General features: G+C 38.9%; 1 protein-coding gene across 3 annotated transcripts in view; it reads right to left on the bottom strand.

Annotated features, from left to right (window-relative positions):
- Positions 1-21872: 21872 nt before the first annotated feature.
- TMPO (thymopoietin) overlaps positions 21873-24216 on the bottom strand; it is a 29702-nt gene continuing 27358 nt past the window's right edge. The window contains exon 6 of one of the 3 annotated variants that reach the window (XM_049884133.1): positions 21873-24138. In XM_049884133.1, coding sequence (XP_049740090.1) covers positions 23856-24138 — 283 coding nt within the window. In that variant the 3' untranslated portion in view covers positions 21873-23855. The remainder of the gene's footprint in view (positions 24139-24216) is intronic. The other 2 variants (XM_049884131.1, XM_049884132.1) reach the window with 2 other exon arrangements.

Below are 24216 nucleotides of genomic sequence, written 5' to 3'. Positions count from 1 at the left end.
GAGAGAAAGCCTTCCCCTAGAGCTGGCACCTTGAATTTGGACTTCTAGCCTCCAAAATTATTAGAGAATAAATTTCTCTTTGTTAAAGCCATCCATTTGTGGTATTTCTGTAATAGCAGCACTAGGTAACTAAGACAGTCCCGCTCCTCAAGCAGCTCCCAGGGCACACACCCTACCTCCCATGCCTTAGTTACGCCTCTGAGGACCATATATTTAGTGGGGCAACTTAGTTAATTGGCATAACATAGTTCGTAAAGATAATGTCCTACACCCTAGTTTGGTGAGTAACAACTGGGGTCTTAAAAGCTTGCAAGCGGCCATCTAAGATACACTATTGGTCTCTCCTCACCTGGAGGAAAAGAGAATGAAGGAAGCCAAAGACTTGAAACTAGTCCACAGTACTAATAGCCCACATGAACCACAGCCTCTTCTAACCTGAGACTAAAAGAACTAGAAGGTACCTGGCTACCATTACAGACCATTCTGACCAGGGACACAACAGAAGGCCCTGGATAGAATGGGAGAAAAATGTAGAACAAAATTAAACTTCCTAAAAAAGGACAGACCTATGGACCAATAGAGACTAGACGAACCGCCAAGACTTTAGTCCTAAGATAAACTTCGAACTTGGCACTGAAGCTACTCTTGGAGATGACCTTTCAGCCAAATAATAGATTGGCTTATAAATTAAACAATATAATCCCTGGGTAATATACTGCTTAAAACAATCAACTATATGAGACCAAACGGTCAACATTTATTTACCCAAAAGCAAAGATGAGAAGGCAGGGAGGGGCAGGGAACCTAGGTCAATAGAAACAGAAGAAACAAAATGGAAATAATGAGAATGCTGACACATTGTGAAAATTGTAACCAATGGCATAGAACAATTTGTATAAAAACTGTTAAATGGGAACCTAATTTGCCGTGTAAATTTTCACCCAAAACGTACATGACAGTGGCTAGAAAGGCCACCAAAAAGTAATCAATGGCACCACAGACCCATCACAAAAGGGCATGAGGGGTGGGAGGGAATCTTATGACCGTCCTTGGAAACAATCCACAAACTCGAATGGAAGACACTGTGTGAGACAGTAAACAATGTTCTTGACAACAGTCCTACAATAGATGCACCTGTAAGTTTTATAATATCAAAATGATATTTGTTGATTGAATGAATGGAATCTAGTAATAAAGCTTTTGAATGACCCACCTATAGTTAAGCAAAACTTTAGAGTAGCTGGAGTAGCTGTTCTTAAGCTTATTAATGACATGAACCCTTTGAGAGTCTTATCTCAGTGCTTTAGAAAATTAATTTTTAAAAAGTTATCTTTTTCCCTGTCTTAGTTGTCTACTGCTGCTATAACAGATATACCGCAAGTGGATGGCTTTAACAAAGAGAAGTTTATTTTCTCATAGTAAAGTAGGCTAAAAGTCCAAACTCAGGGCGTCAGCTCCAGGGGAAAGCTTTCTCTCTCTGTTGGCCTTTTCATCAATGTTTCCCCAGACTAGGAGCTTCTCTGCGCAGAGTCCCCAGGTCCAAAGGGCGTGCTCTGCTCCCGGCACTGCTTTCTTAGTGGTATGATGTCCCCAACTCTCCGCTCACTTCCCTTTCCTTTTATCTCTTTAAGATAAAAGGTGGTGTAGGCCATACTCCAGGGAAACTGCCTTTACGTTGGATCAGGGATATGACTTTAGTAAGGGTGTTACAATCCCACCCTAGTCCTCCTTAACATAAAATTACAATCACAAAATGGAGGACAAGCACACAATACTGGGAATCATGGCCTAACCAAGCGGACACATATCTGGGGGGACACAATTCAAACAATGACAGTCCCCAAATTGGCTGTCCTTTTCAACTATCCATTTATATTTTTAGAAGCGTCTTTCTCCCAGACATTCCCAGCCATTGTGATAAAACTCTTACAGGCAACATCTCATTTAATCCTGTCACTTAAAGCGAAATTGTACTTTCTGTCTTCATTTTACAGAGAAGGATATGGGCTTAGAGTGGCTAAGTAAATTGCTCATGATCACACAGAGTGTAAATGGCAAAACCCACACTTGAAATAAATTCTTTCTGGTTCTTAACTTTTTTAGAGTTACAGACCCTTTTGAGTTCTGATGAAAGCTGTGGGCCTTCCTCCCGAAAAGTGCAACTATGTATATTCACAAAACATTTCCCATGCCATATAAGGGAGATGATGCTATCTTGAATTCTGTTTATGGACCCCAGTGTCAAAATTATGAGGTATATTATAAACATTTATTAATGATAATAATTAAAATTCCTAGAGTTTTGAAAGTTTATGTTTAAAAAATTAGAGCAGGTTCAAGATTATTCTTAAAATGTCACTCTTACTTGCATTATGATCTGCTTTCTTGAGTGGGACAGGGATAAAGTTGCAGCATGTTAGTAATTCTACAAGAATGTGTCACAAATAAGAATACGAATATCATTCGCCAGCTGTCACAGTAGAAAAGAAGCTAAGACTCACTTATAGATGGCAGCAATAAATTTATTTGGAAAATTTTTGTGCTGGGGCCCACCTCAGCTATGAAAAATCTCAGTAGATCTCCCATAGAACATCTAATTTGAAACAACATAGTTATTCTGATGAAAATTCTTGGAAGGTATCAATGAGGTGGACCAGGAAACAAGTAAATCTGTTATACATAACTCTTAGGCATAAGCCTTTAAAATGTAACAGTAGTCTGTAAAAAATGATGTTACTTTTGGATTAGTCAATTTAAAGCCACTTTTTCTAGCACTTGTTAGTACTGTCAGCAGGATCGTGTCTCTATCAAAACCACTCCTAGCCCAAAGGTTGACATGTTTTTGCCTGGTGGCCCTTGTAAGCATTTGGAATAGCAGCAAGTGTTCTTTTAAAAACTGCAGTACAAGGTACAGCACTCTGCTTCCTCCTTTAATTAAAAGTTTTTTAAAAAATTTAAAATACTTTCAAAGCTACGGAAAAGTTGTGAGAATATTACAAAGACATATTTCAGAGTGCATTTCTTAAGAACAAGGACATTCATTCTCTTACGGAATCACAGAACGAGTATCAAAATTTAACAGTGTTAATGTAATTTACAATCCACATTCAAAAGTTGCCAATTGTCCCAGTAATGAATGCCCTTTAAAGCAGTGTTCTTTTTCTGGTCCACATCGAATCCAGGATGACACGTTGAATTTATTGGTCATGTATAGGGTTGCTATGAGTCAGAATCGACTCGACAGCAGTGGATTTGGTTTTGGCGGTCTCTTTAGTCTCCTTAGCTGTGAAACAGTTCCTTGGCCTTTCTTTGTCTCTCATGACATTTTTGAAGAGTACAGGCCAGCTATTTTGTAAAATTTCCCTGTTTGGGTTGATGTGATGTATTCTCATGATTAGATTCAGGTTATGCATTCAGGAAAGGACTATTATATAAGCAATGTCCTTGTCTCAACCATCCGGAGGCACATGTTGATTTAGGTATTACTGGAGGTTAACTTTGATCACTTGGTTTAAGGTGATGTCTGTTGAGTTTCTTCATCATGAAGAATTTTTTTCCTTTCGTAATTAATAATTTGTGGGGAGATATTTTTGAGACTATGTAAATATCCTGCTCCTCAAAATCTTGCTCCACTCATTTTCACATCCACTGATGTTTCTTGCCTGAATATTACCATGATAGTTGTAAATGACGATTTTCAAAATCCTCATTCCCTCTATGTTTTTTTAAATTGCCCATTCTGCTCTTACGAATGAGCTTTCCTTTCTTATTTATTTATTATCAGTATAGACTCTGGATTCTAAGTTATATTACTATTATTTTGGTGTTCAGATTATCATAATGGGAACCCCTTCAAGCTCTTGTATCCTTTTAACGTGATCCCTCAATTTGTGAGCACATCCTTACTTTCTGATATAAGATATTCCAGGCTCATTTGACTTCATGCCCTACTCCTGGAATTAGATTCTCTGGGTGGCACAGATGGTTAAGCACCTGACTGCTAGTTGAAAGTTTGGCAGTTCAGACCCACCTAGAGGCACCTCAGAGATCTGCTTCTGAAAGGTCACAGCCTTGGAGAAGTTCTATTCTGCATACATGGGGTCTCCATGAGTTGAAATCAACTTGATAGCAACCAACAACAACAGCCCTGTAATCAGCAATTTCTCCAAGGAGCATTGGTTCCTTTTACAGAGTGTCTTAGCTTCCTAATGCTGCTATAATACAAATACAGTACCACAAGTGGATGGCTATAAAGAACAGAAAGGCTAAAAGTCCAAATCAGGGTCTCAGTAGTGTCGATTTCTTCCTTGTTGGTAGCCCTAGGCATTCCTTGGTTCTTGGTGATCCTTACATGGCATGCGTTATTGCCCGTATGTGCTTGCCCGTAAGTCTAATTTGCTCTTTTTATAACTCACAAGTGCCTACCTCTTAGATTTAGAACACACCCTACACTGATATGGACTCATTAACATAACAAAGAACACCTCATTTTCAAACAGGGTTACATCCACAGGTATAGGGGTTAGTGTTCCAACACATATTTCCGGGGGATGCAATTCAATTCATAACACAGGGTAATTGGTGTTTAGAAACCAAAATCTGGGCACTCCTTAATCCTTTCTTAGAGACCCATACAAATCCAGTGCCATCGATTATTGAACCTATTCATTTTGGGCATTCTGAACTGCAGAATCAAATGAGGTCGCATTTGCTCAGGCTGAGAAAGCATTTACCTCCATTACGTTATCTATAAGATTATAAATTATATAAGGGTCTGTTTTGCACATCAGTGGGTCCCCAGCACTAGAGTGCCTGACATGCATATAGAAAATGTTCCATAAATATTTGCTGAATGGTTTACATGCTGCCAAGCCTACCTTAGAGAAACCTGTTTGAGATATAGCTCCAATTCTAAGTACAAGGGTCATTGCAGAGCAATTACATTCTTTGCATTCATTCGTTGTAGATACTTGTCATGCTACAGATTCATAGCTTAAAATATATTTAGCATCAGCTTAAAATAGATTTATCTGTCCTACAGTGTACCTTGGTGTTTTGTATTGTATTAGAAACTTTTAGGAATCAATAGTTCAGTTTACAAAAATTATTTTCCCTTTTTCAAAGCTGCCCTATTTTCAAGATTTTTCTAAATGACTAGGAAGTGATGTCAGTAAATGTTAGTAAGCTTGGAGATACACGGTTAAACTACCAAAGATTAACAACAACAACAAAAAAACCAAAAGAAGATGAAAATTGGAGATGGGGGAATGCAGGAGGGAAGCTGTTTTATATAAACCATCGACAGCTAAAAATAGGGGCAGATAATAGATAGTAAAGGAAAGAACCAGAAAACAACTCCGTAAACTACAAAAATACAGCTGGTTCCAATTCCCTTTAGGATTAACAAACTTTACATGGTTATATAATGTGCTTATATCACACAGACACACACACACATGACATATCGGGGGGAATAGGAGAGAAAGATAAATATCAAGACATATTATCCTGATGACTTCTGTGGAGTATGATTTAGCAATATCTATCAAAAATTACAAATGTACCATCAAATAGCTAAAGCAACGTTGAAAGAGAAAAACAAAGTAGAAAGACTCACAATTCCTGATTTTAAAACATACTGTACAGCTACAGAAATAAAAAAAACCTTCAACTGGTGTAACAATAGATACATAGACCAGTGGACTAGAATTGGGAGTCCAGAAATTAGCCCACATGTCTGTGGTCAACTGATTTTTGACAAGGATGCTAAGCCCATTAGATGGGGAAAAGAAGAGTCTCTTCAATAAATGGTGCTGGAAAAATTGGATTTCCACATGCAGAAAAATGAAACAGAGTCCATGCCTCATGCTGTACACAAAAAGACATTCAAAATGGATTAAGGACCTAAATGTGCAAATTAAAACCATAACATTCTTAGAAGAAAAAGCGGGGCAGTGCTGTCAGGCTTAGCTTTTAACAATGACATATTGAATATAATAACAAAAGCACAAAAAGCACAAGACAAAATAAATAAATGGGACCTTTTATGGGTTGAATTGTGTCCCTTGAAATTGTATATCAACTTGACTAGGCCATGATTCCCAGTATTGTGTGGTTGTCCACCATTTCATGATCTAATATGATTATTCTATGTGGTGTAAATCGTAACCTTTAGGATGTTAACGAGGCAGGGTTAGGGGCAGGTATGTTAGTGAGGCAGGACTGAATCTACAGGATAAGGTTGTATCTTGAGTCCATGTCTTTGGAGATATAAAAGAAGTGAGCAAAGAGACCTCATGCTACCAAGAAAGAAGCACCAGGAGCAGAGTGCATCCTTTGGACCCGCAGTTCCTATGCTGAGAAGCTCCTAGACCAGGGGAAGATTGATGACTAGGACCTACCCCCAGAACCGACATAGAGAGAAAGTCTTCCCCTAGAGCTGGTGCCCTGAATTCAGACTTCTAGCTTCCTAGACTGTGAGAGAATAAATTTCTCTTTGTTAAAGGCATCGGCTTGTGGTATTAGTTACGGCAGCACTAACTAGATAACTAAGACAGGACCTCATAAAAATTAAAAATTTTTGCTCATCAAAAGGCTTTTCCAAAAAAGTGAAAAGAGAATCTACTGAACATATCTTCAGAAACCATAGATCCGACAAGAACCTAATAACCAAAATATACATAAAACTTCAACAACTTAACAGCAAAAATTCAATAACCCAGTTATAAAATGGGCAAAGGACTTGAATAGACATTTCATCAAAGAAGACATACAAATGTCTACCAGGCACATGGAAAGATGCTGAACATCATTAGCCATTGGAAAGATGCAAATCAAAACCACAGTGAGATACTATTTCACTCCCACTAGGATGTTTAGTCCCCACATGTCTGTCAGTTTATCCTACTGAGGGGGCTTGCGTGTTGCTATGATGCTGGAAGCTATGCCACTGGTATTCAAATACCAGCAGAGTTGCCCTTGGTGGACACGTTTCAGCTGGGCTTCCAGACTAAGATAGACTAGGAAGAACATTTCAAGATCTATCCTGAAGTACAGTGCTGTCAGTGATAGGATAATATCCATATGCCTACAAGGAAGCTTAGTTATTACAACTATTATTCAAATTTATACATCAACTACTAAGGCCAAAGATGAAGAAATTGAAGATTTTTACCAACTTCTGCAGTCTGAAATTGATCGAACATGCAGTCACTATGCATTGATAATTACCAGTGATTGGAATGCAAAAGTTGGAAACAGAAGGATTGGTAGTTTGAAAATATGCCCTTGGTGATAGATACAATGCTGGAGATTGCATGATAGAAATTTTTAAGACTAATGACTTATTCACTGCAAATACCTTTTTTCACCAATATAAACAGTGATTATACACAAAGACCTCGCTGGATGCTCTACACAGGAATCAAATTTACTGCATCTGTGGAAAGAGATAATGAAAAGCTCAATATCATCAGTCAGAACAAGGCCAAGGGCCAACTGTGAAACAGACCATCAACTGCTCATATGCAAGTTCAAGTTGAAACTGAAGAAAATTAGAACAAGTTGACTAGAGCCAAAGTAAGACCTTGAGTATATCCCACCTGAATTTAGGAACCATCTCAAGAATAGATTTCACACATTGAACACTAATGACCCAAGACCAGATGAGTTATGGAGTTACATCAAGGACATCATATGTGAAGAAAGCAACAGGTCATTAAAAGGCCAAGAAAAGACCAAAATGGATATCAGAAGAGGCTCTGAGACTTGCTCTTGAATATTGAGTAACTAAAGCAAAAGGAAGAAATGATGAAGTAAAAGAGCTGAACAGAAGATTTCAAAGTGTGGCTCAAGAAGATGAAGTAAAATATTATAATGACGTGCAAAGAGCTGGAGATGGAAAACCAAAGGGGAAGAATATGCTTGGCATTTCTCAAGCTGAAAGGACTGAAGAAAAAATTCAAGCCTCCAGTTGCAATATTGAAGAATTCTACAGAGAAAATATTAAATGACAAGGAAGCATCAAAAGAAGGTGGAAGGAATACACAGAGTCACCGTACCAAAAGGAACTGGTTGATGTTCAACCATTTCAGGAGGTAGCAAATGATCAGGAATGAATGGTAGTGAAGGAAGAAGTCTAAGATGCTCTGAAAACAAAGCTGCAGGAATTGACAGAATACCAATTGAGATGTTTTAACAAATGGATGCAATGCTGGAAGTGCTCACTTGTCTATACCAAGAAATTGGAAGACGGCTACCTGGCCAACTGACAGGAAGAGAAGGCTATTTATGCCTACTTCCAAGAAAGATGATCCAGCCAAATGTGAAAATTATCAAACAATATCATTAATAGCACATGTAAGTAAAATTTTGCAGAAGATCATTCAAAAGCAGCTGCAGCAGTGTATCGACAAGGAACTGCCAGAAATTCAAGGTGGATTCAGAAGAGAACCAGGGATATCATTGCTGATGTCAGATGGATCCTGGCTGAAAGTAGAGAATACCAGAAAGATGTTTACCTGTGTTTTATTGACTATGCAAAGGCATTCAAATGTGTGGATCAAAACAAATTATGGATAACATAGCTAAGAATAGGAATTCCAGAACACTTAATTGTGCTCATGAGGAACCTGTACGTAGATCAACGGCAGTTGTTTGAACAGAACAATGGGATACCGCAGGGTTTAAAGTCAGGAAAAGTGAGCATCAGGGTTGTATCCTTTCACTATATTTTTTCAATCTGTATGCTGAGCAAATAATTCGAGAAGCTAGAGTATATGAAGAAGAATGGGGCATCAGGATTGGAGGAAGTCTCAGTAGCAACCTGAGTTATGCAAATGACACAATCTTGCTTGCTGAAAGTGAAGAGGACTTGAAGCACTTACTAATGAAGATCAAAGACCACAGCCTTCAGTATGGATTGCACCTCAACATAAAACAAAAATCCTCACAACTGGACCAATGAGCAACATCATATTAAAAGGAGAAAAGATTGACGTTGTCAAGGATTTCATTTTACTTGGATCCACAATCAACAGCCATGGAAGCAGCAGTCAACAAATCAAAAGACGCATTGCATTGGGTAAATCTGCTGCAAAGGACCTCTTTAAAGTGTTGAAGAGCAAAGATGTTGCCTTGAAGACTAAGGTGCGCCTGACCCAAGCCATGGTATTTTCAATCGCATCATATGCATGTGGAAGCTGGACAATGAATAAGGACAAACGAAGAAGAGTTAATGCCTTTGAATTGTGGTGTTGGCAAAAAATATTGAATATACCATGGACTGCCAAAAGAACGAACAAATCTGTCTTAGAAGAAGTACAACCAGAATGCTCCTTAAAAGCAAGGGTGGCGAGACTGCGTCTTACATACTTTGGACATGTTGTCAGGAGGGATGAATCCCTGGAGAAGGACATCATGCTTGGCAGAGTACAGGGTCAGCGGAAAAGAGAAAGACCCTCAATGAGGTGGATTGACACAGTGGCTGCAACAATGAGCTCAAGCATAACAAAGATTGTAAGGATGGCTCAGGATTGTGGCAGTGCTTCGTTCTGTTGTACATAGGTTCGCTTTGAGTCAGAACCGACTTGACGGCACCTAATAACAAGAACTTATAATAGGTGTATGGAGCCCTGGTAGCACAGTGGTTAAGATCTTGGCTGCTAACAACAAGGTTGGCAGTTCAAATCCACCAGCCACTACTTGGAAACCCTATGGGGCAGTTCTACTCTGTCCAATAGGGTCACTGTAAGTCAGAATCATCTCCACGGCAATGGGTTTTTACTCCCCTAATAAACCTCATAGGGGCCCTGGTGACACAGTTTTTAAGTGTAACGGCTGCTAACCAAAAGATCAGCAGTTTGAATCCATCAGTCACTCCTTGGAAACCTTATGGGGCAGTTATCGTGAGTATTGTCTGTGAGTTCTGTGTAGCCATTGCAATGAGTTATCGAGCCCAGCAGAGAACTAGAGAGTGCCATGGGAGGGACAGTTGGTGTCAGACTTGGTAAACAGGTTGGAGAGAAGAGGTATGTCTGACCTCTGCCTCACAGGAATCCGCCTTGGGTTGTTGATCTTGATTCTCCTTCCCCCTCAGGAAGTTAGAGGAAGGTCAGATGCCGCCCCCCGCCATTCTAACAGGATCCAATTTAATCTTTTTTCCATATGGACATAATAGTCTCAGCACTATTTATTAGAAAGTTTACCCTATTTCTGGCCTCTCTGTTCCCTTGCATTCTATTTTCCTATCCCTGCACAAATACTCACCATCTTAATTACTAGAGATTTTATAAGAAATCTTGCTAAGAGGGCAGCTCTTTCTGTTTCATTCTTTGTCATGTATCTCTGACTTATTTTCAGCTCTTTGAATTTCTGTATTGAGAATTATCTAAAATGTGGAAATAATGTAAAAAAGATGACGTGGGACTGTTTCATGCCATGCTAGAGTATTGTCTATCAAGCTCCTCAAGGGGTCTCTGTCTCCCTAGAGAATGTAACTTTATTTACACAAATGATTAGGGTTGAAACATTTTACAATTCTGTAAAACGATGAGGTGAAATTACCTTTTCTGTTTAGTTGAGAAGATAACCCCAAAGGTTACCAGGTAATTGCCCTACAGGATATTAACCAGTTTTGATTGCAGCATTCCTTTTTTCCAGTTTTTCATATTCTGTTTAAACTGGTTTTGTTATCCTACTGGTTCTCTCATAATTAACTAATTAAAAATACAAATCCTCTTTGTATGAGAATTACACTTAACATTTTGGAAAATATGTTTTGATATCCATAAACATTTTAAATCAACGTATCAAGTTCCACAAAACAAGCAAACAAAAAAAAGGTGTTCTTTTTCTTTTTAAAATCTCCCACATTCTTTCGCTCAGCATTGTTTGTGTGATTTATCAATGTTTTCTGTATGGTTATAGATTTTTCATTTTCGTTGCTGTATATTTCATTGTATGGGTATGCCATAGTTTATCATCCATTTACTAGAGATGGACATTTGGGTTGTTTCCAGATTTGGGCTATTACGAATAGTTCTGCTACTGATATTCTCGTACATGCCTTTTGGTGAGCATGGGAATATTTCTGTTGGGAATATACCTAGATATAGAATTGGTAGCTGGCAGGGATTGAATTGTGTTCCCAAAAATATGTGTGTCAATTTGGCTAGGCCATGATTCCCAGTATTGTGTGATTTTCCACCATTTTGTCATCTGATGTGATTTTCCTAAGTTTTGTAAATCTATCCCTATGATGTTGATAAGATGGGATTAGCAGCAGTTATGAGGCAGGACTCAGTCTACAAAACTGGTTGGTGTCTTGAGCTGGTCTCTTCTGAGATAGAAAGAAGTGAGCAGAGAGGGAGGTGGGAGGACCTCATACCAACAAGAAACAAGGGCCAGAATAGCTTGTCCTTTGGACCTGGGGTCCCTGTGCAGAGAAGCTCATCAGTCAGGGAAGATTGCTCACAAGGACCTTCCCTCAAAACCAACAGAGAAAGCCTTCCTTTGGAGCTGACGTCCTGAATTTGGACGTCTAGCCTCCTAGACTGTGAGAGAATAAAATTGTTTGTCAAAGCCATCCACTTGTGGTATTTCTGTTATAGCAGCACTAGATGACTAAGACAGTGGTTATAGAGTATGTGATGCTCATGTTTTAGTAAATACTACCAGTTTTCCCAAGTAGTTATATATACCACTTTACACTTCCTCCTGCCATGTACGATAATTTCAGTTGTTCCTCAACCTCACCAAACCTGGGTATTCTGTCTTTTCATCTTAGCCATTCTGGTGGCTGTGAAGTTGTATGGCATTCTGGTTTTAATTTGTAGTTCCCTAATAACTAATGGAGAAGACGGCACTGGGTTATGGGTAATAACTAATGAGGAAACCCTGGTGGTGTAATGGTTAAGAGCTATGACTGCTAACCATAAGGTTGGCAGTTTGAATTCAGTAGGCACTCCTTGAAAACTCTACAGGGCAGTTCTACTCTGTCCTATAGGGTTGTTGTGAATTGGAATTGACTTGATGGCATGGGTTTGGTTTTTGGTTAATAATTAGTGAAGCTCGGCACTTTTTCTGTTTATAGACCTTTTGGGTATCCTGCTTTGTGAAATGCCTAAGTCTTTTGCTCATTTTTCTATTCATTGTCTGCCTTTTTTAAAAAAAAAAAAAGATTTTGAGAAATGTATCTAATGTATATGAGTCCTGTGTCAGCAAATATCTTCTCTCACTCTTTGGCTTGACTTTCCACTTTCTTAATGGTATATTTTGATGAACAGAAGTTATTAATTTATGTATAGTCCAATGTATCGGTTATTTCCTTTATGGCTCCTTTTGTGTCCCATTTAAGAAAGTTATACCTAAGCAAAGTTCATAAAGATACTTTCCTATATGTTCTTGTAAAATATTTCTTGCTTTATCTTTGAAACTTTAAGAACAGTCCATCTGGAATTACTTTCTGTATGGTTGTGAGGTAGGGATGAGTTTATTTTTTTTCCGTATGGATATTCAATTGGCCCATGCTAAAAGACCACCCTTTCCCAATGTACTCCAGTGTTGCTTTTGTCATCTGTCAGGCGACTCCATTCAGCCTGTCTGTGGACTTTCTGTTCTGTTTCACTATTTGTCTGTTGTTGGAACAAAACCCCACTGTCTAAATTTTCACAACTTTGTAATAAGTCATGATATCTAGCAGTGTAATTTTTTAGTTTTTTTTTTTAGATTTATTTTTGACATCTTTTGTTAGATTTAGATTCAGGTTTTTAACGTTATTGTAAATGATATGTTTTCAAAATTCATTTTCTATTTGCTTGTTGCTGATATACAGAAACACAAGTGATTTTAATGTAATAGCCTTGTATTCAGAGACCTTGATAAATTATTAATTCTAATATTTCATCTACACATTCTTTGGGATTTTCTTCATATATAATCAGGTCTCTGGGAGGCACAGTTTGCACTTGACTACTAACTTTAAGGTTGGTGATTTGAACCCACCCAGTGTGTCACAGAAGAAAAGCCTGGCATTCTGCTTCCATAAAGATTACAGCCAAGAAAACCCTATGGAGCAAAATTCTAATCTGTAACACCTGGGTTTGCCATGAGTTGGAATTGATTTGATGACATTGCCACGTGGGGCACATACACAATCATGTCATTTGTGAATTAAAAAAAAAAAGTTGTCATTGAGTCGATTCTGACTCATAGCGACTCTATAGGACAGAGTAGAAGTGCCCCATGAGGTTTCCAAGGAGAAGCTGCTGGATTCAAACTGCTGACCTTTTGGTTAGAAGCCAAGCTCTTAACCACTGATAGTTTTATTCCTTTCTAGACTATAAATCTTTTATTTTTCCTGCCTTATTGTTATGCTAGAAACTCCAGAATAACATTGAATAAAAGTGGTGATGGTGAACATCCTTGTCTTATTCTTTATCTCAGCTGGAAAGCTTTAAAAAATTTTACCACTGAGTATGACTTTTGCTTTAATCATTGATTACATACCCCACATTTTTATAGGTTATATCTTCATTATCATTCAGATCAAAATATTTTCTAATTTCTACTGTAATTCCTTATTGATGCATGAGTTATTTGATAGTGCATTCCTTAGTTTCCAAGCAGTTGAAGATTTTCTCAATCTGGTTCTTTACTGATGCATAGCTTAATTCCACTATAGTCAGAGAACTACGAATTATTTCAGTCTTTTGAAATTTTGGGGTCTTGCTTACATACAGTCCATTTTTATTAATGTTCCAGTGACAGTTGAAGGAACACGTGCAATAGGCAGAATTTTGGCCCCCATGGTCTTTATTCTCTGATGTTACTTGTGTGAATATGTTAAAGGGACTTGCAGATGTAATTATTAAGATATGGAGATTTTCCTGGATTATCCAAATGGAGTCAATGTAATCACATGAACCCTTAAAAGCAGAAAAGGATGTCAGAGAGGTTTGAGATGTGAGAATAACCTGACCCACCATGGCAACTTAAAGATGGAGGAGTTCCGGTGCAAAGCATGAGAAAGCATTGAATTCTGCCAACATCCTAAATGATCTTGGACACAGATTTCTCCCTAAAGTCTTCAGTAAGGAACGCAGCCCTGCCAACTGCTTGATTTTGACCTGTGAAACCCTAAGCAGGGAACCCAGTTGAGCTATGCTGTGCCCAGACTTCTGAGCCACAGAAACTGAGATGATAAATGGGTGTTTTCAGCCACTAAATTTCTGGTAATTTGTTACACAGCAACAAGAAAACAACATGTTTTGTCTTTGTTGTGTGAGGTGTTCTATATGTATCGGTTATCGTTATACAAAAACCTCCAAAAAAAAAAAACAAAAAACCACACATGGTGTCCACACCTAAATGCCAGTGTCCTTTCTCAAGTCAGGCCTATGACTGTTGTATGCTCCTGAGTTTTGGTATCTTCACTACCCACAGAGGCAGATCTGATCTCCACTGGGTCTGGGCTGGGCGTGGAGGCTGACCACGACATAGCTTTTCCGGAGAACCTTCCTGCCTTTTGCCTTTTCTTCCTGGGATGAAGTCACTGGAAGAAGCACTGCATCCTATTTATCAAAGGTTCTTTTTACAGAGGCTGACTCATGGCCCAGGAAATGGGAATTTTTGCACACCACGGCCTCATGAGCTCGGCTTGTGTGGCCTCTCTGAACCCATGAATGATGTTGGAAGGGGGACCTCTAGTGGGGCCAATAAGAACGTGGAATTCGGTGGCAAAAAACGTTCTGGGGGCAGATGAAAGCCCTTTGGTGAGGTGAAAGAATGGAACGTGAGAGCATGGAGGTATTCACTGGCAAAAAAGATTCTGGTGACTGAAAGGAGCCCTGGGGTGAGGGTGAACAAGGGACAGTTAGTGGGAGGTAGATGATAATTGAAGGAGTAGGAGGGACCAGTGGCCAGGAGAGCATGGTAGACAGGTCAGTCCATGGATGGTAGAGGAAAACAAGTCAGTCCCTGCAATTGTGTGAGGCAAATAGGAACTTAGGGCCTCTGGTGGCAGAAATGGCCAGTGCTAGGTAAAGGAGTGATGAGCAGCCAGGGCTCATTGTGACACTAGAGCAGACAAAGTGAGGAGACAGGGAGACCAGAGAGCTGAACTGGGGTATAGTGAGGGTTCTAGAGCATGCTCAGGCCAAGAGCACAACCAACAGTCCAGTGCCAGAGAGGGCTCAGGCAGAGACCTGTGGGAGCCAAAGGCAACAAAGAGGAAGCCACATCTCGCAGAGCAGAAGGCTGCCTTCCACCATTGCTCCTTCACACTCACAGGAAGGATCTTTACAGGTTGGGTTGCTAAAGACAAGAGATAAAACCTCCAGCCAGGAGCATAAGGGGACAGAAGGGCCAGGCAGGGCTCACGTTCTCCTAGAGGACAACTTCGATCCTCATCCCAAGTCTATTTCTCACATTCCCTTTCCCATGGGCTCTTCCTCCTAAGTCTGCTCTGGCTTCCCTGGGGCTCTGGAATTGCATAGGCTGTGCTAGGAAAAGGAATACAGAAAAAAAAAGAGGAAGAGATTAATCATCGTATTAGAAGAGAAATCGGGTCCTGAGACACCTCAGCTGCTTTCTGGCAAGCCCCCTAGCTGGGAACCAGGGGACTTAATTAAATTTTTTTTACAAGTGGTAAAGTAGGAAAAGCGATCTCATGGGAAGCAGGGTAGAATAATGGCCCTTTGAAGGGGTCAGTTTTGAGAACTCTGGCTTTGAATCCAGTTCCTACCCAGTGGCTGGGGAGTGACAGAGTGCTCTCTGATATCTAGAGATTTATTACCTGAAGCCTGTGAACAGCATGTGCTCCAGCCCCCTCCTGAGTTTAAGAGCCTTTTCTCTGCTCTCCTTTCCTCCTGTCAGGGGGAGGAAGAGCGAGAAAGAGATGCTTTACCATCCCCATCCTACCCTAGCTCAGTGCCCTACAGTCAGAAAGCCATATTGCACACACGCACCGCTCACACGGAGCTGTTTACTCCCTCGCTGGAGTGAACACTGGAAGAGAGGGTAAGTGTTGTGTCCCTCCAAAAGATATGTTGATATCCTAACCCTTGGTGCTGAGAATATGACCTTATTTAGAAATAGGGTCTTTGCAGATGTCATTAGTTGAGGTCATACTGAATTGGGGTAGGCCTAAATCCAACCACGTTCTGAGGATAATTAACTAGATCAGCGTGATCCTTTCAAAGCTGGTTTTTGTTCGAGTGTGTCTAGCTTTTATTCTAGAGCTAGTTAGTGCTATTCAGGTGACCCCTCTATCAATACTGAGCACCCTGGGTATTTTACAAGATGTCTCCACTCTGGCTGTTGGAACTGGACTGTCTCCTATCCCTGTGGGAGCTTTGGGAGTTGTTCAGCTCACAGCCCCTGGACAGGTCTTCGCTCAGCCTTATGCAGCTGCGCTCTATGCATGCATAGTTTGGTATTTAGTCAAAGATTCAAGGGACTCCTATGCAGGTTTCTGGAGCTTTTTCCCTGCATAATTCCCTTTGTTACTGTGGAGCACTGGTGGCGCAGTGTTTAAGCATTCAGCTGTTAACCAAGAGGTCAGCAGTTTGAATCCACCAGCCACTCCTTGGAAACCCTATGGGGCACTCCTACCCTGTCCTATAGGGTCGCTATGAGTTGGAATCGACTCGACAGCAACGGGTTTTTGTTACTCTATCCCACAAATTCTAACTGCCTTAGCCTCCCCAAGCTCTGATCTGTCTCAACTAACCTGAGACCCCTTTTCTCTGCTTGGGTCCACCTTCCTTTTGCATCAGTGACAAAATGTTGCAGGAAAAAAGCCAGTGCAATTGTAGGGCCCACTTTTGTTTCCCTTTTCTCAGGGATTATACTCTTGTGCTGTTATCCGATGTTTGCAAAGAGTTGTTTCAAACATCTTGCCATTTTCTAGTTATTTACAATGGGAGGACAAATCTAGTATCAGTTATTCTGTCATGGCCAGAAGTAGAGGTGACAAGCAATGGCTTTTATTATCTAATAACAGAAAACATCTGTGCCACAAGATACCAAAAACCAATTCAAAGAGGCTAGGAAAAGTACTTGAAACATAGACATAACATAAAATATTAAAAAGATTCCACTTACCAATAAGAACCAAGCCTCCCAATTACCAAAAACGGGCAAAAACACAAACAGGCAATTAATTTAAAAATTAATAGTAAAAACTACTAACAGATGAAAGGAAACCCCGGTGGCATAGTGGTTAAGTGCTATGACTGCTAAACAAAAGGCCAGCAGTTCAAATCCACTAGGTGCTCCTTGGAAACTCTATGGGGTAGTTCTACTATGTCCTGTAGGGTCGCTGTGAGTCAGAATCTACTTGACGGCAACGGGTTTGGGTTTGGTTTTAACAGATGAAAAGCTGCCCAAGTACATTAGTGTTGAATTTCTCAATCTCTTTAAAATTTCTATTCTGACTTCTATCACCATAGAATACTTTTCACCTGTTTTCCTACTTTAGCAATTTTTAATGGAATCATACACTATATACTTTTGTTCCATGCTTGTTTCATTCAGTGTTATGTCCTTGAGATTCACATACGTTGTCACATGTAGTTAGGCTGTTCATTCTCACTGCTCCGTAGTATCCCATTGTAAGAATATTCTATATTTATTCTTATGTTGATGGACATGTGAACTATTTCCAACAAGGGCTATCATGAATAAAAACTGCTATAAGCATTTATTAGTCTTTTTGTGGGCATGTACTGTCACGTTTCTTGAGAAAATTCTCATTGCTGTTGAGTTGATTCTGACTCATAGCAACCTTACAGGACAGAGCAGGACTGCCCCATAGCGTTTCCAAGGAGCAGCTGTTGGATTCGAACTGCCAACCTTTTGGTTAGCAGCCAAACACTTGATTGGAACCTGATACACTGATCTAGTATCCAGAACACAGACATAACTGGCACATAAGCAAACCCTATGACCCAACGAACAGAAATACATCCACATGCATCCACCAAGACCTGAACAGAAGTGTTCACAGCTGCATTTTTTGTAATAGTCAAAAACAGGAAACTACCCAAATAATGTCCATCAAAAGTTGAATGGATAAATTGTTAAATTCACACAAAGTAAAATACAGCAATGAAAACAATCTCTACACAAAATTATGGATTAATCTCACAAACACAACATTAAGGAAAACCACTCATAAAGGTGTACATAATGTATGATTCTATCTATAAAGCAACAAAACCAAGACAGAATCAAGATAGTGATTAGTCTTGGGGAAGGTAGGGTAGGAGAGAGAAAAACTAGAAGGGAGAGCCTCCGGGGGACTGGTAATGCTGTTTATCTGTGTCCTGGTGTATGGTCTGCATTTCTGAAACAAACAGAAACCCTGACCTTTCATCAACTCTCAAGCTGCTGCTCTTTTAGTTAGTTCTACAATTCTGACTCCACCATATTACTGAAATTGCTCTCACCAAGGTCAGTAATGACTGTATTTAATGAACCATTATTTCTCTGTTCTCATTTTACACAGCAGCATAACTTAACCACTCTCTTCAATGACATTCTCCTGGTCTTCCTTCATTGTCTGTCTTCTCTATTTCTATGGGTAATCTTCTATATTCCTATCTCTTCTATTACGTCTATTTGCTAAGGACTCCCAACTATTTCTTGTTCAAATTTCTGAGCTTTAGATGATTATCTAACTGCCAATGGATGATCTCCGTTTGGATTCATTCACATAGCACTTGAGTGCTTGCTATGTGCCAAGCACCATGTTAGGCACTAGTTTCTCGTGGTAATACCAAATTCAAACCCCCAAACCCCACACCTGCTGCCGTCAAGTTGGTTCTGACTCACAGCAACTCTATAGCTGCCCCCCGGTTCCCAAGGAGCCCCTGGTGGATTCGAACTGCCGACCTCTTGGTTACCAGTCGGCACTTAACCACTATGCCACCAGGGTTTCCAATAACAAATTCAACGTACGCAAAACCAGAGTCTATCTTCTTTCCCTCAAATTTGGGCTTCCTCTAGAGTTCTCTTTCAGTGACTGACACCGTCTTCCACTAGGCTGCCCAACTTAAAAAAAAACTTTTTACTTGTCCCTGTCTCTCTGGCCGTATCCAATTAATCAAGTCCTCTGAAAGATCAATCTACCCATTTCTCTCATCTCATTCCTATTCCTCTGGTTCATTCATATTTATTTTATATGTAATCAATTTTTTAGAATGAACAGATCAAAATGGTGAATGCTTCAAAGAAATCATTAAGGTGTGTATGAATTCCAAAGCATTACTTGGTATTGTTTCCAAATGATATAGCATCAGCAAATTAAATATGTACACCACCCCTCCCGCCAGTGGTGGTGGGTACCGCCCCTCAGATTACAATGGTAGTTGTGGTAGCCAAACTTCAAGATAAGCCTCAGTGATCCCTGCCTCCTAGTATTCACACCCTTGTGTAGTCCCTTCCCACATTTTACCAGAGCTGATCTATGCTACCAATAATAGAGTATGGCAAAAGTCAAGATACGTCATTTCCAAGATTAGGTTATGTAAAAACAGTGGCTTCAGTCTTGGGTGCGCCTTCTCTCTTGCGTCACACTGGGAGAAGCCAGCTGTCATGCCATAACGGCACTCGTAACAGTGAGCTTACAGCCAGTACCTTGTGAGCTTGGAAGCAGATTGTCCCAGTTGAGTCTTCAGATACTGCAGCCCTGACTGCAATGTTATGAGACCTTGAGCCAGAACCACCCAGCTAAGCCACGCCTGAATTTCTGACACAAAGAAACCATGCAGTAATTGTTTTCAGTTTGAAGTAACTTGTTACATACATAGCAATAGTTAACTAATACAGTTTAAATCCCATATGAGCATGTATTTAGCAAAAAAAAAAAAAAGCCAAACCTATTGCCATTGGGTTGATTCTGACTCAGTGACCCTATAGGACACAGTAGAACTGCCTCACATGGTTTCCAAGGGGCACCTGTTGGATTCGAACTGCTGACTTCTTGGTTAGCAGCCGTTCTTAACCACTACCCCATCAGGGTTTCCAAAGCATGTATTAAATAACTAAAATAAGGAGCCCTGGTGGCATAATAATACCAATTTTATAAAGTGATATGAAAAATGTATTTCTTCTTGCAGTCAAACCATAAACCGTAATAACAACAATTCTAACTATTCCTCTTACTGGGGAAAATAAAACAAGTACACCTTACATTTCTTTCCCATTTCAAGTTACTGTCACAAACTCAATGTGTTAAATTCTGGACAATAAAGTCAGCAGTAGTCTAATGCAAAAGCATTTGATTAGGATCGAATTTTCATAATCAGCTTTAATTTATTCCAAAGAAGTTCTGACAAACTTTTGATTCTTTGCCAACAAGGATTAAACATTACTAATTTTCCTCAATAAGATAAATAACAATACTTCAACTGCCAATATAATTATATTGTTATTAGTTACCTGGAATAGTCAAATGCTTTATTTTTTAACTACTTCCCAAAAGAATGCCCCAAGACAAATTCAAAGGTATTTCTCAAACTGCATCCATGTACTGCAAAGCGTTATACCTGGCCCAGAGGAGGTGTACAATATTTAAGTGGGTAGCAAAATTTTTAAGTGATAAATTCCAATCAATTTCAAAACACTCTGAATATAATAACATAAATGCCATCGAATGTCAGTTAAGCTAACGAGGGCCTAACAGAATCGCATGGATGCCCCCCACCCCCACCCCCAGGACACATACACTCAAAACTCCATGTCTACTTCTTTACCTCCTTCCCAAATCTTTGGTGGGAGGATGGTATGTGAATTCAGAAAAGCTCTCTGACTGCCGATATCAAGGTGAGAGATTAACCACATGTGTTTAAAGCCTCTTTCTGCTAAGACTATATCACCAATAAGGGATTATAAGTGTTTTACCACAATGGCAAACAGAATGGCATAAGAGACATCAAAGGACAAAATATGTCCAAAAAATTTTGGAAGATGTAAAACAGATCAAGAAATGGAAAATAAGTTAGCAAAGTTAAAGAAGGCTCAACTTAAATGACTGCAAAGAGTAAAACTGGAAGTGAGCCACTCTACCCTAAAGAACCCCTAAGAAGTTTGGAACTTAGAGGCAACACTTAAAGTTGTAGAAGGAGCAGGCCTGTTTAATCAGACCATTTTCCAGCTGTACAAACCCGAGCAAGAGTCCTAACTTCTCTGAGCATCAATTTCCTCATTTGTAATGAGAGGATAATAAAACACCTACTTATAATGAGAGGATAATAAAACACCTACTTCATAGGATTACTGTGTGGATGAGTTAATATATAACAAGCTAGTAGAGCAGTACCTAGCACATGGCAAGCATGTAATCAAATGCTATTTTAAGCTTTTGATGCTATTTGGTTTTCAATTAACTACAGTGTATGTATTACTTTGAGAGTCACTAATTAAAATGGGGGGGGACAACACATGAATGACAGAAAGGTAACAGCAATTTCATCCTCTGAACACAGCTCCATGATGAAAAAAACCACAGTGACCTGTTTAGTCTCAAAGCAAGGCTAAGTATAATCAAGAGTGCTGTACTGAAGTACTAAGGCAGTAAAACTAAGGCCAGGGGTGGGGTGGACAGAGCTGAAAAGAAGTACTTACTTTATTGTAGGGGGTAGGAGAGGTGTCCCTGAGAATTTCCCTGTCGTTCTGTGAACTAATGGCTATATATTGCTTGTTTATGAACAAACGAGGACTTGATTACTATGATGATTAGAAATAAAACAGAGGAATAGACTGAAATGAGAGCTAAAACTCAACAATTCATATATACCACATAAGAAAACAATCTGGAAAAAAAAGATGTTATCAGGAAATTGTATACAACTCTCTGAAAAGCATTTATTGCAATGACAAAACTAGAGGTTAATTACTTTATTATTGAATTATATTGTAAAGTCTTAACTACTACGTCGACAATTTAATCAGGAAGAAATGCCTTTTGCATTTACATCAAGGACACATTTACTCTAGTGGCAAAAAACAGACACAGACAAAAGACCAAGTACATGTTCTGTTTTGTTCTTAAAAAGAGACTACATGTTTTACCTGGTCCTACTTTTCCTATTTTGGACCATACTTTTACTATTAGAAAACTGATCTTACATACATGTTATGTCTGATTAATCTTCCCACATTTTTAAACATTAAATGTAGCTTCTCAAAATTTCTAAGTTATAAACAAAAGATGAAAAACAATATGGGAAACAAAGTTTAAAAACAAAGTAAGCATAGACTTGCTATTACCCAATAGTGGAAAGGTTGAGTAAAACATGCCCCCTCTGTGGCTCATCTCAAAGAAACACTTCTACTCAGAGAGGCAAACGTTTCTGACCTGGGAGGAAGTTTCTCATGCCCCCCGCAGGACCAGACCTACCAGTGTTTCTGGTTTCAACTGCAAAGTAAGTAAAGATGTCTATAAAATATCTACAAGCTAAGTATCAGAATATGGCTAATTCAAATAAAAACCGGGTGCCAGTCTAAATATATCTTCAGTTTTTTCCTTTTTTTAAAAGTATCACTTTTATTTCAGATGATATTTAAAAATAACTTACATTTTTAATGTGCTTTATGGTCAATGAGTGTAAATTTGAAACTCAAAATGAGTAAGCTTAAAATTTTTGTTTCACTTGATTCTATTGAAATTTCAATTATCTACTATTTTATTTAGCCAAGCTAAACATGAGGTAAGTTTCAGCTAAAAAAAAAAAACAACACCAACCACAAAGATACAGTTAACCATTTCAAGAGTACACAAAATCATAATGCCCTTCTCAGAGTTTACAACTTTATCGGTTAACTATTGTGTATTCAAGAAAAGTTTACTATGTAATTTAAAAGAAAATACTTTTTGCACTTTTAAATCAAATTACATTGGGAAATGTAGGGCAAAAACTTGGTAAAATTTGTTTTTGGTAACAGAACACAAAGGAATAATGAACAAACCCAAATGAAACTAAGACCAGTGTTTAAAGTTTCTAACTTCTAAACAAACACACATACACTTATTTATCTAAGAAATATTTTGGTAGCAAATCAGGATTGACAGAATGAATGTTTTGCTGTAAATAAAGAGCACAAATTTTCAGTTATGGCCTTATAGCTACAAAATTGTAGCTAGCTGACAGTTTTTTAAAACATGTATAGCCAACCAACAGTTTTCCAAAACATACCTGTGTTGCACTAAAAGATCCCTGCTAAAAATGAACTGTATTTAAAATGGGTTTTTAGGACTTTCATGATACTAGAAATCTTTTAAAAAGTGAGTACAATAGGGCTATAATACAATTACCATTAAAAGTTACTGAAGAGATTATTGCTGTACTCTCCCCCATAAACACCATCAAACTGTTGCAGTTACAAAAAGTGCAACCCCAAGTTACTTTTCCTCTTACTGAATTTCATGTTTCACATCTCTAAAGTTTTTATTCAGCAGAGAATCTTAAAATCTTTTCTGTAAGAATTCCAAGTATTTAAATGTGTAGCTTCACATTATGCCACCACATTTTGCCCTTCTTGTTTCCCAAATACACAAAAACAATATACATTTTTCTCAAAAATGAAATAAGATGTCCACATTAAAAAAATAAAGCCTACAAAAGGTTCCAGAGCTAAAAAAGATTATTCATATGGCACAAAGTGATCTCCTACTAGTCCAAAGTTCAAAACCATTTCAGTGAAGTCCATTTATATATCTTGTTCGCTTTTCAATGGAATACTACATTTATCGAAGTGAAATCACATTTTTAGTTCTTGAGTCAAGTCTACACAAATTTTTTCATATAGTTATTAAAAATAGGAGACCAAGTTGAGTGTGCCAGAGATATCATTCACTCGGATTCTGTAGAGTCAGAGAGATAACGAGAGAAAGGATTTCCTTGGTTGGTTTCCATAGCTTGATAGACCAGAAACAAAAAAACTGCTACAACAACAAACAGCAAAATTTTTATCCACACGGGAATGGAGCGTCCCTTTTTTGTCTTTTCTGACTTGCCATCTGCCAAAGGAACATACTTAGGGACATATTTAGATGAAAAAGATTCCCCCATCCTGAAATCACGGAGTTCCAAAGGCCGGCCTGCAGCCCCCTTGATTGGTCTGCGGCAACTAGCACTGTCAGGAATGAAAGGAGGAAGAAAAAAACAAATTTTAGATAAAATCATGATTTAGATAAAATAATATAAAATCTCA

The sequence above is a fragment of the Elephas maximus genome, chromosome 4 (assembly GCF_024166365.1).
Source record: "Elephas maximus indicus isolate mEleMax1 chromosome 4, mEleMax1 primary haplotype, whole genome shotgun sequence".
NCBI classification, from domain to species: domain Eukaryota; kingdom Metazoa; phylum Chordata; class Mammalia; order Proboscidea; family Elephantidae; genus Elephas; species Elephas maximus.
Note: the sequence above shows the minus strand (reverse complement) of the source record. Positions and strands in the feature narration are given on the sequence as shown.